The 15,975-nt window shown below is 42.2% G+C and overlaps 1 protein-coding gene across 2 annotated transcripts in view; it reads left to right on the top strand.

Annotated features, from left to right (window-relative positions):
- Positions 1 to 888: 888 nt before the first annotated feature.
- araf (A-Raf proto-oncogene, serine/threonine kinase) overlaps positions 889 to 15,975 on the top strand; it is a 56,808-nt gene continuing 41,721 nt past the window's right edge. Inside the window, exons 1-3 of one of the 2 annotated variants that reach the window (XM_061897124.1) lie at positions 889 to 982; positions 7,804 to 7,991; positions 10,734 to 10,837. In XM_061897124.1, the coding sequence (XP_061753108.1) occupies positions 7,884 to 7,991; positions 10,734 to 10,837 (212 nt within the window). In that variant the 5' untranslated portion in view covers positions 889 to 982; positions 7,804 to 7,883. Of the gene's footprint in view, positions 983 to 4,387; positions 4,410 to 7,803; positions 7,992 to 10,733; positions 10,838 to 15,975 lie in introns of those variants that run through there. The other variant, XM_061897114.1, reaches the window with a different exon arrangement.

Raw genomic sequence — 15,975 nt, 5'->3', positions numbered from 1 at the left:
ATAGAGGCGAAAACCCCAATGTTGTTATGCGGGGCCAAAATTCCTCTACGACCCTCACTGAGCGATCGCTGTTATCAGCCTGCACAAAAGAGCATTTCGGAGCTTTTCCGCATTCTCTGTCGTATGATAATCAATGTTATTAATGATTTGTACAACTTTTTTTACTGTTTAAAAAAAAAGACATTTTTTCTGTTTATCAATAAAAACTGCCTGTCTTCGACATAAACATGGAAAATTCACATCCAGGCAGGTATTTGCATGACACACAAGTTAGCCACGCCTACTCTCTGCTGTCGTCCAATGGGCGGTGCCGCTTGCTGATGCGGGCCAATGACAAAAGAGCATTTCGGAGCTTTTCCGCATTCTCTGTCATATGAAAATCAATGTTATTAATAATGGTATGTACAACTTTTTTTGCTGTTTAAAAAATTATGGCATTTGTTATGATTGTTGTTAAAAGCTGCCTGTCTTCGACCAAAAAAAAAAAGACATTTATTCTGTTTATCAATAAAAGCTGCGTGTCTTCGACATTAACATTGAAAAGTCACATCCAGGTAGGTATTTGCATGACACACATGTTAGCCACGCCTACTCTCTGCTGTCGTCCAATCGGTGGTGCCGCTTGCTGTTGTGGTCCAATGACAAAAGAGCATTTCGGAGCTTTTCCGCATTCTCTGTCATATGAAAATCAACGTTATTAATACTGGTATGTACAACTTTTTTTGCTGTTAAAAAAATGGTATTTGTTCTGTTTGTCAATAAAAGCTGCTTGTCTTCGACAAAAATATGGAAAAGTTACATCAAAGAATACATTAGCGTGACACACAAGTTAGCCACGCCCACTCCCTGCCCTCGTCCAATGGGCGTTGCCGCTTGCTGAAGCGGGCCAATGACAAAAGAGCATTTCGGAGCTTTTCCGCATTCTCTGAACTTCTTGACAGATTCGACTGTCGAGTGCGAGAGTTCAAGATGGCGGCCACAGGTAAGAACTTTAAATCATCTCTGCTGGTAAAAGTGCTTTTTTTCTTCTTCTTCCTGAGAACCAAAGACAAACAGCCACGGCGACATGTGTTTGTGGACGCTCACAAGTAATTTATCTGTCCAGGAAAAAAAAAAAAAAAAAGAAGCGTAAAGTGGTCTAACGTCATGTGTAGCATAAGAGCCGGAAAGCAGGCTAGCTGCCGGGTTAGCGACGTCACCTTTTAAAGGTTTAAAGTGCGACAATAATATTGTCAACATGCTGCTAATTGGACACCACCTTCCTAACCAGTCGGCCAGTCACCTTAAAGCCGCTTAGGAAGGCGGCCTCCCGCAAACAATGCACTTTTACACAGCAGCTTTAAGCTAATAGCTTTAGCATCAGTCCAAGTTTGCAGGCGAGTAAACGTAGATCAAATACTTTTTTTTCGACGTTAATTGTTGCTTTTCTTGACTTTCCCAACACTTGTTAGCCGCCAACTTTGTCAAAGTGGGCTTTAGCGGCTGCTGGTTATTTATGAAATGTCGCTCTTCATTTGACATCAAAGTCTGCTCCATAAATTGACAAACTAGTTTTGGGTCGAGACAATCATCGATCTGTCGATACCGGTTACAGCAGCAATGTCGACTCCAGACGAGCATGGAGACTTTGTTTGTTCTACAAATGCAACATGTGTTGTCCATGTTGCTACAAATTTGATATTGTTGTACTTTTTTTGGACCCTGATTTAATTTAATCTTGTCAATTCGATAAAAATTTCATTGAATAAACTTCAGATAAGCAGAAAAAAGATGGATGGAAAAATGTGTGTATTTAAAAATTCAGTATGTACACCAGGGGTGCCCACACTTTTTCTGCAGGCGAGCTACTTTTCAATTGACCAACTCGAGGGGATCTACCTCATTTATATATATCATTTATATTTATTTATTTATGAAAGATACATTTTTGTAAACAAGTTAAATGTGTTTAATGATAATACAAGCATGTGTAACACATATAGATGTCTTTCTTTCACAAAGACAAGAATATAAGTTGGTGTATTACCTGATTCTGATGACTTGCATTGATTGGAATCAGACAATAATGATGATAACGCCCACATTGTCAAATGGAGGAGAAAAAAAGTTGTCCTTTCTGTACAATACCACATGAAAGTGGTTGGTTTTTGGCATCTAATTCATCCAGCTTCCATACACTTTACAAGAAAAACATTGGCGGCAAATTCCGTAGTTTGCTTGATTGACATTCACGGCACCCGAGGGTCTTGTGAGATGACGCTGGCTGCTGCCAGTTCATTATTATGAAAAAATGACAGAGAGGAAGGCGAGAAACTCTTTTTATTTCAACAGACTTTCGCGCCGTCCCTTCCGTCAAAACTCTAAAGGCCGACTGCACATTTCCTATCTTCACAATAAAAGCCCTGCTTCATGCTGCCTGCGCTAACAAAATAAGAGTCTCGGAAAGCTGGCGTGCACAAGTGATGTGCACGCCAGCTTTCTGAGGGATCGCTTGTGCACGCCAGTTTTCCGAGACTCTGTATTTAGTTAGCGCAGGCAGCATGAAGCAGGGCTTTTATTGTGAAGATAGGAAATGTGCAGTCGGCCTTTAGAGTTTTGACGGAAGGGACGGCGCGAGAGTCTGTTGAAATAAAAAGTGTTTCTCGCCTTCCTCTCGGTCATATTTTAATAATAATGATCTTGCAGCAGCCAGCGTCATCTCACAAGACCCTCCGGTACCGTGAATGTCATTTAAGTGACGTCTTGGTGAAGATTGATGATCACTAATTTTTAGGTTTATTTTTTTTTAAAGCCTGGCTCGAGCTCGACTGACACACCCCCCGCGGTCGACTGGTAGCTCGCGATCGACGTAATGGGCACCCCTGATGTACACCATATTGCCAAAAGTATTCAGCCACCTGTCTTGACTCACATACATACTTGTCAACCCTCCCGGATTTTTCGGGAGACTCCCGAGATTCAGCGCCCCTCCCGAAAACCTCCCGAGACAAATTTTCTCCTGAAAATCTCCCGAAATTCAGGGGGAGCTGGAGGCCACGCCCCGTCCAGCTCCAAGTGGACCTGAGTGACGTGTCGACAGCCTGTTTTCACGTCCGCTTTCCCACAGTATAAAGAGCGAGCCTGCCCAATGACGTTATAACTGTAGAATGATCGAGGGCGAGTTCTTGGTTTCTTATGTGGGTTTATTGTTAGGCAGTTTCATTAACGTCCTCCCAGCCCGGTAATAACACACAACAACAGCAGTCACATTTTCGTCTACCGTAAAGCAGTTCGTCTGCCGTAAGCTCCAATGTTGTGACACTCTTAAATAGGACAATACTGCCACCTACTGTACATAGAATGTATAATAGAATGTACTTTATTTAGTTCAGGACCACAGTTCGCTCACAATAAACAATGATAATAATATAATATATATATTATATATATGATATATAATATATCCATCCATCCATTATATATTCTACATATATTCTACATTTAAGTGCAGTCAAGGAACATATGCATTATACGGTCTGATGGCTGTCGGTATGAAGGACCTCCTGTGTTGTGCCGTGTTACATTTCGGGAGTCTGAGCCTTCCACTGAACATGCTCATTCTCTCCGCAAAGTCCGAGTGTAATTGGAGGGAGGTGTAGTCCATAATGGCTATGAGTTTTGCTAGACTTCTTCTCTGCCAGAGAGTCTAGCTTTGCATGCATATGGTTGAAAAAAAAGTGACAGAGAATAGAACAAAGATGGACATTTCAACCCTTAACTCAACAATGAGTAGATGAGTATTATGTGCGTGTATATGTGTAAATAAATGAACACTGAAATTAAAGTATTTATTTTATTTATATATGGGGTGGCGCATTGGTAGAGTGGCCGTGTGCAACCCGAGGGTCCCTGGTTCAATCCCCACCTAGTACCAACCTCGTCACGTCCGTTGTGTCCTGAGCAAGACACTTCACCCTTGCTCCTGATGGGTGCTGGTTAGCGCCTTGCATGGCAGCTCCCTCCATGTGTGTGTGAATGGGTAAATGTGGAAGTAGTGTCAAAGCGCTTTGAGTACCTTGAAGGTAGAAAAGCGCTATACAAGTACAAGTACAACCCATATGTGTATATATATAATTCACTGAAAGTCAAGTATTTTATATATATGTATATATATATATATATATATATATATATATATATATATATATATTTGTCTCTTAACCCAGTGGGTTCAATATGATGTTGGTCCACCTTTTGCAGCTATTACAGCTTCAACTCTTCTGGGAAGGCTGTTCACAAGGTTGCGGAGTGTGTTTATAGGAATTTTCCAAAAGTGAACACTGATGTTGGTGGAGAAGCCCTGGCTCTCAGTTTTCGTTCAAATTCATCCCAAAGGTGTTCTACCGGGTTCAGGTCAGGACTCTGTGCAGGTCAGTCAAGTTCATCCACACCAGACTTGTGTCATCCATGTCTTTATGGAACTTACTTTCTGCACTGGTGCACAGTCATGTTGGAAGAGAAAGGAGCCAGCTCCAAACTGTTCCCTCAAGATTGGGAGCATGGAATTGTCCAAAATGTTTAGGTGTCCTGGAGAATTCAAAGTTCTTTTCACTGGAACTATGGGGCCCAACCCAACTCCTGAAAGATAAGCCCACACCGTAATTCCTCCTCCACCAAATTTCACACTTGGCACAGTGAAGTCCGAAATGTAGCGTTCTCCAGGCAACCTCAAAAACCCAGGCTCGTCCATCAGATTGCCAGATGGAAAAGCATGACTAATCACTCCGGAGAAGGCGTCTTCACCGCTCTAGAGTCCAGTGGCAACGTGCTTTACACCACTGCGTCCCACGCTTTGCCTTGGACTTGGTGATGTACAGTATGTTTTAGATGCAGCTGCTCGGGCATGGAAACCCATTCCATGAAGCCCTCTGCATACTGTACGTGGGCTAATTGGAGGGTCCCATGAAGTTTGGAGCTCTGTAGCGACTGATTGTGCGGAAAGTCTATAACTATTCGCTTCAGCATTCGCTGACCCCTCTCTGTCAGTTTACGTGGCCTACCACTTGGTGGCTGAGTTGCTGTTGTTCCCAAACTCTTCCATGTTCTTATAATAAAGCCGAAAGTTGACTTTGGAATATTTAGGAGCTCGGACATTACACGACTAGATTTGTTGCGCAGGTGGCATCCTATGACAGTTCCACGCTGGAAATCTCTGAAAGCGGCCCATTCGTTCACAAATGTTTGTATAAACAGTCTCCATGCCTAAGTGCTTGATTTTATACACCTGTGGCCGGGCCAAGTGATTAGGACACCTGATTCTCATCATTCGGATGGGTGGCCCGATATTTTTGGCAATTTAGTGTATTACAAAAAAAAAACATCTGTGCATTAAAATTCCCCTGTGATCCTCAATGGCTGGGTCTGAGACTGAGAAGGGATCGATTGCTTCGGTCTTAATTTACCGGAATTTTGCAAATATTTTACTGGAAGTGTACAAAGTTTTGTACGATTTTGTTTCCTTATTACAAAAGCTTTTTTCGACACTGAAATTATATAGCTAAATTTTTTTGCATTTGAATATGCTGACAATTTCGTAAAGTGTTCATTTTTCTTAAGTTCATAATGTAATTAAATTTACCAGGAGTGTCTTGAGTTTTGAAGCAACATGTATTTTCCCAGGATCGGCTGCTTCGGTCTTAATATACCGGAAGTGTATGAAGGTTAATTTGTGTCTTTATTACAAAAGCTTTTTTTGACACTGAATCTATGTAACTGAATTTTTTGCATTTTAATGTTGTGAACTGGATTTCTTTTTTAACATCAAACTATGCTGACAATTTTATTTAATATCATCATTTAATTTACCAGAAGTGTGTCTTGTGTTTTGAAGCAACCAATATTTAAGTTTTTTTAACACTGAATTTTAAAACATTTTATTTTTAACAAATCGAAATTTTAAACACATTTTTATTAGAGGTGTGTGATAATAGCTTTTTTGCCGATATCCGATATTCCGATATTGTCCAACTCTTAATTACCGGTTTCAACCGACACCGATATATACAGTCGTGGAATTAATGCGTTATAATGCCTAATTTTGTTGTGATGCCCCGCTGGATGCATTAAACAATGTAACAAGGTTTTCCAAAATAAATCAACTCAAGTTATGGAAAAAAAAATGCCAACATTGCACTGCTATATTTATTATTGAAGTCACAAAGTCCATTATTTTTTTATCATACCTTAAAAATAGCAGCTTGGAATTTGAGACATGCTCTCCCTAAGAGAGCATGAGTAGGTTGAGGTGGGCGGGGTTAAGGTAAGGGCAGGGGGTGTATATTGTAGTGTCCCGGAAGAGTTAGTGCTGCAAGGGGTTCTGGGTATTTGTACTGTTGTGTTTATGTTGTGTTACGGTGCGGATGTTCTCCCGAAATTTGTTTGTCATTCTTGTTTGGTGTGGGTTCACAGTATGGCGCATATTTGTAACAGTTCTAAAGTTGTTTATAAGGCCACCGTCAGTGTGACCTGTAAGGCTGTTGACCAATGATTATTACGTATGTCTAGCTTGTGTGCTATAGTGTGCTTAGCTGTTGTGTTGCTTCCAGCTCCTTGCCTAGCATGTTTACCTGTTAACTAAAACAGAATACATTTGTGTCCATGTTGGACATTTAGATGTTCACTGGCTGTGCAGCTTTGCATAAGTAAACACCTTGCGGGACGGCCTGTATCGCATATGATATCACATAAGTAAACACGCTGCAGGACTGCTTGTATCGCACATATCACACACAAATAAACATGCTGCAGGACTGCTCGTATCGCACATGATATCACACAAACAAGTAAACATGCTCCAGGACTGCTTTTACTGCACATGCTTTTTCGCAAGTAAACACTCTGCAGTACTGCTTGTATCGCACATGATCTTGCACACAAGTAAACACTGCAGGACTGCTTGTATCGTTCATGATATCAAATACTAGTAAACATCCTATCGCACACTATTAAGAACGCTGAAGGACTGTTTGTATCTCACACAAGTAAACACTGTGCAGGACTGCTTGTATCGCACATGATATCACACACGTAAACACGGTGCACGACTGCTTGTATCGCACATGATATCACACAAGTACACATGGTGCAGGACTGCTTATATCGCACATGATATCACACAAGTAAACAGTGCAGGACTGCTTGTATCGCACACATCACACTAGTAAACACTGTGCAAGACTGCTTGTATCACACATGCCATCGCACACTAGTAAAAAGGTTGCAGGACTGTTTGTATTGCATACAAGTAAACACGCCACATGGCCGCTTGTATTGCACACCATATCACAGACAAGTAAACACTGTACAGGACTGCTTGTATCGCACAAGTAAACACGGTGCAGGGCTACTTGTATCGCACATGATATCACACACACAAGTAAACACGGTGCAGGACTGCTTGTATCGCACACATCACACAAGTAAACACGCTGCAGGGCTGCTTGTATCACACATGTATTGCTGCACTGTTTCAACGGCGCTGTTGAGAGAGTGGGCGTGCCGGCACCCTTAGGATTTCATGGTTCAATCCCCACCTTCTACCAACCTTGTCACATCCGTTGTGTCCTTGAGCAAGACTTTTCGCCCTTGCTCCTGATGCGTCGTGGTTAGGGCCTTGCATGACATCTCCCGCCCTCAGTGTGTGAATGGGTGAATGTGGAAATAATGTCAAAGCACTTTGTGTACCTTGAAGGTAGAAAGGCGCGATACGAGTATAACCCATTTACCATAACTTGATAGCAGAAATGAACGTCGATTGTGTTCCAGGGTGCAAGTGATCGACTTCTTTGATTGGACAGCACGCTGCGTCACTCTTGCCGAAGCTCCGCCTCCACCTTCCTCTCATCATGTCCTCCACCTCCTCATACTCCTCCTCGGGGGAAACCAGTCCCGAGGACGTGCCTCGAGGTGGGGGCACCATCCGCGTTTACCTGCCCAACAAGCAGAGGACCGTGGTGAGACTTGCTGCTCCTCTGTCACAATACTTCCACACTGTGGTCCGTGCTGGGGGAACCTCCTCCTTGTCTTGCTCTCAAATATGTCCAAGCTCCCTTTTCTTTGACAGCCACAATTGGTAAGAACATTCATCTCAAGGAACTAGAGGTCAACCTATCAGAGGCCGTGATATTCCAGTTTTTGTTCTTTTCTCATGGCGTCTTCCCGGTTATTGTTTTTTTTCGCTCCAACAGCGATGGAGTCGCTCTTTAAGCCTATGTCCGCAACCCTCGCAGTGTGAGCTTGTGAAAGGAGCGCCTCGAGTTTCATGTTTGGTGATTCGGTCAAATAACAACGTTACCGAGATGGATGGACATGAAGACAACAGAAAAGATATCTGACATAAACGCAAATTTTATGTAAATACATCCAATCAAATTAACTTTATTAATAAAGCACATTTAAAATTTACCACAGAGGTAGCCAAAGTGCTGTACAATAGGCACGTTAAAAGATAACACAAGAAAAACAAACAAACACAACACAGAGCACAATTAAAATAAATAATATAACTTGACAAATATGAGATTACTGTATTTTCCGGTAAGTAATTCACACCCTCTAAATTTTAGAACTCAAAAAATGTTTTCACATTTCACACATCCGCACAGGACTCTAAGTCGCAGATGTATGAGTTGTGAAATAAGTTATTTACACAGAAATATTCTGTAAATGTTTATTTACATACCTTAATTTTTTCCAAACGGTGTCTGTTACACGGCAGTAAAACGGTTTATCTAACAAAACAGAAGTCATCTTTACGGACCTACTAGCTCTGCAAGCAAGCTCTCCAATCAGCTAAACGGACTCAATAACTCCACGGTGATGTTTTGGTGAATATACTGCGGAATTTGTGAAACTGAAACAATACAAAAAGAATGCCGTTGTAAGTTACCAATGCTAACACAGACACTCGTAAACGTGTTCGCATATTAGCTAATGATAACTATGCTAGCGTCATTACATGACGATAGCACATACCAGCATGCATGACACTCCAACAGACCTCACTCATGGGACGCTTTGGAATTTAGAATTGTTGTAGTTATATTGTAAAACTTAGAAATGTTGCTTGGAGTGATGAGGGAAGAATCCATACAAGTAGAAACGCTATAGACGGCTAGAAGACTGAAAAGCACTCACAAAATGGAAGGACCCTCCAGTGAGCAAACTCGTGCAGTAAGGCACATTTTCAGTGTGTTTGCTTGGTTTTTAATTTGGAAACTGATTGTATTATGGCCATAAACGAAGAAAAATTCCAAAATTATGCGCACTGGAAAATAAGCCGCTAGGTTCAAAGTGTAGGAAAAAAGTAGTCGATTATAGACTAGAATTTACGGTATTATATATGTAAGTAAAGAAGGTGAGGCAGCAGCCCACACAATCTCATACTTTTTGTAACAACCAGGAAGAAATGTCAGCCATCTTAAGGTGAGGCAGCAGCTCGCACTTTCTCATACTTTTTGTAACAACCGGGAAGAAATGTCAGCCATCTTGAACAATGTCTCAACTAAAATCTACGTGAAGGAGCCCACAGTTATTTTTATTTCAATGTTGACAATATTTCAGGGTTCCAAACTGTTTTAAAATGAAGTAGATGAGTTATTGTGATGTAGAGAAATGTCATATTTTGACCCACTTTCCCAGGAGATGTTTCATATTTTGAAAAAAAATGTTGATGTTCCTCTTAGACATACGGAATAAAGGTATTTGATGTTTTTTGTGATAGATCAAACACAACATCAAACATTATGTCACTACTGCGCCCACCTTTCCTAAAAAAATATCTTAAAAAAACCTACTTAAAGCTTAGTCCTGTTGTTTACTGACATATAATATTCATGTTAAAATAACTTTTACTGTAGATAAATATCACCTCCAAATATCGCCAATAGACCTCCTTGACTACTAGTAATCAGTATGGCGCTCCAAAAAAACCCCATATCAATCAGTGTTTATTTATATAGCCCTAAATCACAGCTGTCTCAAAGGTCTGCACAAGCCGCAACGACATCCTCGGTTCAGAGCCCACATAAGGGCAAGGAAAAACTCACAACCCAGTGGAATGTCAACATGAATGACTATGAGAGACCTTGGAGAGGACCGCGGTTGTGGATGCCCCCCCCCCCCCCCCCCCCTCTCTCGGAGAGACCGGATGCAATGGACGTCGAGTGGGTCTAGTATATTATTGTCAAAGTCCAGTCCATAGTGGATCTAACATAATAGTGAGAGTCCAGTCCATAGTGGGGCCAAGCAGGAGACCATCGCGAGCGGAGACGGGTCAGCAGCGCAGAGATGTCCCCAACTGATGCACAGGCAAGCGGTCCACCCCGGGTCCCGAATCTGGACAGCCAGCGCTTCATCCATGGCCACCGGACCTGTGCCCCCCCTTCCACAAGGGAGAGGGGGCAGAAAAGAAAAAGAAATGTCAGATCAACTGGTCTAAAAAGGGGGTCTATTTAAAGGCTAGAGCAGTGGACTTCAACTACTCGATTGATACTGGGCAGCACAAGAATGTTTAATTATTTTATTTATTTTTTTATTAAATCAACATAATAAACACAAGATACACTTACAATTAATGCACCAACCCAAAAAACCTCCCTTTTTCATGACAAAATAAAAAGAAGAATCACTTCTGTGTTGGTCACGTCTTGGTAAAGGTGCAGCGCTGTAGTCAAGAAAGCACTTTTGTTTTGCAGGTGAATGTCCGGCGAGGGCAGACGGTGTACGAGAGCTTAGACAAAGCTCTGAAAGTCCGAGGCCTGAGCCAAGACTGCTGCGCCGTGTTTCGTCTTCTGGAAGGGTAAGTCACCATGTCATGTTGGATTCTTAAGCCATTAGCAATGTGTGCTACCAATCTAACTAGAGATGTCCAAGGGGATGGGATCAGTGTACATTATTTGCCTTTTTAATTACTGCTGAGTCCCAGTGTTTACGTGCTGAGGATTGAAGTGAATTAGTGAAGTGAATTATATTTATATAGCGCTTTTTCTCTAGTGACTCAAAGCGCTTTCCATAGTGAAACCCAATATCTAAGTTACATTTAAACCAGTGTGGGTGGCACTGGGAGCAGGTGGGTAAAGTGTCCTGCCCAAGGACACAACGGCAGTGACTAGGATGGCGGGAGCGGGAATCGAACCTGCAACCCTCAAGTTGCTGGCACGGCCACTCTACCAACCGAGCTAAACCGCCCTCAAATTGAACTCCCCTGAAAAATTCATTCTAAAAGGATGCAGGCTCAGGGAGACACAATTGCCAGGGATGTTCCCATCATCCATGATTAGGATCAACCGATATGGATATTAATCACATGTATCAACTGTATATTTTTCACTTTATTTTTGCCATCACAATTCTAAATCGATTCATTATTTTCAAAAATCGATGTACTGTATTTTCCAGTACAGAAGCCGCACCCACTAAATTTGAGAAGAACAATATTTTCCCATATATTAGCCGGGGGGGGGGGTCCATTTTTTATTTTTTTTTCTTTGTCATGTAAAAGGGACATTTTTGTCATGAAAAAGGGATGTTTTTGTGGATGGTGCTCTAATTGTAAGTGTATATTGTGTTTTTTTATGTTGATTTAGTAAAAAAAAAAAAAAAAAGATTCTGCGGCCCGGTGGTTGGGAACCACTGATATAACGTACACTTATTAAGCCTGTTGTTCACTATTCTTTATTTATTTTAAATTGCCTTTCAAATGTCTATTCTTGGTGTTGGATTTTATCAAATAAATTTCCCCCAAAAATGCGACTTATACTCCAGTGCGGTGTATATGTTTTTTTCCCCCCTTCTTTATTATGCATTTTCGTCCGGAGCGACTTATAATCCGAAAAATACGGTATGTATTTTGTTTAACAATTCTATTTAAAAGATGCATTTTTAGGCCATCTCCATGCAACCACAAGGAGCTTTTCTAACATGTAACATGTTTTGAAAAAGTTTCATTATGATTTTATACCAAATACATTGCGATAATCGGTTTAAATCGAGAATCGCATTGAATCAATTCGTCACCCGAGGAATCAGAATCAGGATTGAATCGTTAAGCGGCCAAAGATTCACACTCCAAAAAAACAAAATCAGGGAACCACAACAAAACATGAAAAACTGTGGCTTTACTAACAGCGTCTATTCATTTTAGTTATTAAAAATAAACAAACCTCCGTCAAAGTATTTCAGAGTGTGTAGAAGTACTTTTTGAGCACATTCAACAATACCCCGATAATAATAACCGTGATAATTTTGGTCTGGATAGCATGAAATATTCGTATATTTACATCCCTAAGGCGCACTGCTGATTTGGTCATTTTACCCCCTAACAAAGATGCTGACAATCAAGAATTTCAACGGGAGGTTTATTTTAACTGAACATGAACAAATCCAGAAAACATTTAATAAAGTTGATGTAAATCAATGTGCATTTGCTGGCATTAATTAGTCTGTGATTCGAACACCAAAGGGGACTTGGTACAGACTTCCCGTTGCTCGGAATGTGGTCGTGACTTAGGGAGGTGTTTGATGATGTCATTGTCTAATTAACATCATTGGCCATGACACAAAACTAACAGGAAGTGGTTAAACTTTTGGGTGTTGGTGTCTTGTGCAGTGGTGTGTGCATGCGTGCCTTCTAGCTTGCATGGGCAATGTCAAGAAAAGATTCCTGCTGTGTCCTGTGCCTTCATTTTGAAAGATTTTCTAATATCTTCCTGAATTTTTGTTGCTGAAGTCGTCAGCGTTTTTGTAAACACTTTAACTTGCATGCTTTCTAGTGTTTAGTCCTACACAGGTAGTTTTTTGTTAACTTCCTTCCTTCCTTCCATCCATCTCCGTTTATCCGAGGTCAGGTTGCGGGGGCAGCAACCTAAGCAGAAAAGCCCAGACTTCCCTCACCCTAGCTACTTTGTCCAGCTCCTCCCGGGAGATCCCAAGGGGTTCCCAGGCCAGCCGTGGGACATAGTCTCTCCAGGTCCTGGGTCTTCACTGTGGTCTCCTACTGGTCTGACGTGCCCTAAACACCTCCCCACGGAGGCATACAAGTGGTGTTGTGACCAGATGCCCGAACAAACTCATCTGGCTCCTCTCAATGTGGAGCAGCAGCTTCACTCTGAACTCCCGAATGACAGTTTCTCCCCTTATCTCTTAAGGAGAGATAGGGGGGCATAACCCAAAGACTGATCGATACAGGGTCTGCATCACTGTCGACCCCGCACCGATCCGCCTGTTGATTTCACGATCCACTCTTCCCTCACTCGCGAACAAGACTCCTACGTACTTGAACTCCTCCACTTGGGGCAGGGTATCTTCCCCAACCCAGAGATGGCCCTCCACCTTTTTCCGGGCTGTGGCCACAAGGTTGGTGCCTGTCGTGGCAGTAATCCTAGAACCCGGTGGATACTAGCGGTGAGCGATGCCGTCAAGCTGAAGGAATCCTTTTGGGTCCTTTTGGCTCATGGGACCCCGGAGGCAGCGGACAGGTACCGACAGGCCAAGAGGTGTGTTTGGTGATTGAGGAGGCAAAAATTCGGACATCAACTTCCGGACGGCTTCGAAGCGTTTCTGGACCGCCATCCACCGCCTCAGGAGGAGGAAGCAATGCACTGTCATTGTGTACAAACCCTGTTTCCATATGAATTGGGAGATTGTGTTAAATATAAATTAGAAACGGAATACACTAATTTGCAAATCCTTTTCAACCCAAAGACAAGATATTTGATGTTCAAACTCATAAACTTTTTTTTTTTTTTTTTTTGCTAATAATAATTAACTTAGAATTTCATGGCTGCAACACGTGCCAAAGTAGTTGGGAAAGGGCATGTTCACCACTGTGTTACATCACCTTTTCTTTTAACAACACTCAATATACGTTTGTGAACTGAGGAAAGTAATTGTTGAAGCTGTGAAAGTGGAATTCTTTCCAATTCTTGTTTTATGTAGAGCTTCATTCGTTCAACAGTCTGGGGTCTCTCCTGTCGTATTTTACGCTCTGGACTGCAGGCGGGCCAGGAAAGTACTTGCACTATTTTTTTACGAAGCCACGCTGTTGTAACACGTGCTGAATGTGTCTTGGGATTGTCTTGCTGAAATAAGCAGGGGCGTCCATTAAAAAGACGACGCTCAGATGGCAGCATGTGTTGTTCCAAAACCTGTATGTACATTTCAGCATTAATGGTGCTTTAACAGATGTGTAAGTTACCCATGCCTTGGGCACTAATGCACCCCCATACCATCACAGATGCTGGATTTTGAACTTTGCGTCGATAACAGTCTGGATGGTTCGCTTCCCCTTTGGTCCGGATGACACGATGTCGAATATTTCCAAAAACAATTTGAAATGTGGACTCGTCAGACCACAGAAAACTTTTCCACTTTGCATCAGTCCATCTTAGATGATCTCAGGCCCAGAGAAGCCGGCGGCGTTTCTTGATGTTGTTGATATATGGATTTCGCTTTGCAAAGTCAATCAATCAATCAATCAATGTTTATTTATATAGCCCCAAATCACAAATGTTTCAAAGGACTGGACAAATCATTAGGACTACAACATCCTCGGAAGAACCCACAAAAGGGCAAGGAAAACCCACACCCAGTGGGCAGGGAGAATTCACATCCAGTGGGACGCCAGCGACATCGCTGACTATGAGAAACCTTGGAGAGGACCTCAGATGTGGGCAACCCCCCCCCCCCTCTAGTAGACCGAAAGCAATGGATGTCGAGCGGGTCTAACATGATACTATGAAAGTTCAATCCATAGTGGCTCCAACACAGCCGCGAGAGTTCAGTTCAAAGCGGATCCAAGACAGCAGCGAGAGTCCCGTCCACAGGAAACCATCTCAAGCGGAGGCGGATCAGCAGCGTAGACATGTCCCCAACCGATACACAGGCGAGCGGTCCATCCTGGGTCTCGACTCTGGACAGCCAGTACTTCATCCATGGTCATCAGACCGGACCCCCTCCACAAGGGAGGGGGGGACATAGGAGAAAAAAGAAAAGAAGCGGCAGATCAACTGGTCTAAAAAGGAGGTCTATTTAAAGACTAGAGTATACAGATGAGTTTTAAGGTGAGACTTAAATGCTTCTACTGAGGTAGCATCTCGAACTGTTACCGGGAGGGCATTCCAGAGTACTGGAGCCCGAACGAAAAACGCTCTATAGCCCGCAGACTTTTTTTGGGCTCTAGGAATCACTAATAAGCCGGAGTCTTTTGAACGCAGATTTCTTGCCGGGACATATGGTACAATACAATCGGCAAGATAGGATGGAGCTAGACCGTGTAGTATTTTATACGTAATTAGTAAAACCTTAAAGTCACATCTTAAGTGCACAGGAAGCCAGTGCAGTTGATCCAGTACAGGCGCAATGTGATCAAACTTTCGTGTTCTTGTCAAAAGTCTAGCAGCCGCATTTTGTACCAACTGTAATCTTTTAATGCTAGACATGGGGAGACCCGAAAATAATACATTACAGTAGTCGAGGCGAGACGTAACAAACGCATGGATAATGATCTCGGCGTCATTAGTGGACAAAATGGAGCGAATTTTAGCGATATTACGGAGATGAAAGAAGGCCGTTTTAGTAACGCTTTTAATGTGTGACTCGAAGGAGAGAGTTGGGTCGAAGATAATACCCAGATTTTTTACCGAGTCGCCTTGTTTTATTATTTGGTTGTCAAATGTTAAAGTTGTATTATTAAATAGAGGTCAGTGTCTAGCAGGACCGATAATCAGCATTTCCCTTTTTTGGGCGTTAAGTTGCAAAAAATTAGCGGACATCCATTGTTTAATTTAATTAAGACATGCTTCCAACTGACTACAGTCCGGCGTGTAGTAGAGCTTTAACTTGCACTTACAGAGATAAGGACGAACTGTATTTAGTGACAGTGGTTTTCTGAAGTGTACCTGAGCCCATGTGGTGATATCTTTTAGAGATTGATGTCGG

Source organism: Nerophis ophidion, linkage group LG01 (genome assembly GCF_033978795.1).
Source record: "Nerophis ophidion isolate RoL-2023_Sa linkage group LG01, RoL_Noph_v1.0, whole genome shotgun sequence".
Classification (NCBI taxonomy): Eukaryota; Metazoa; Chordata; class Actinopteri; order Syngnathiformes; family Syngnathidae; genus Nerophis; species Nerophis ophidion.
Note: the sequence above shows the minus strand (reverse complement) of the source record. Positions and strands in the feature narration are given on the sequence as shown.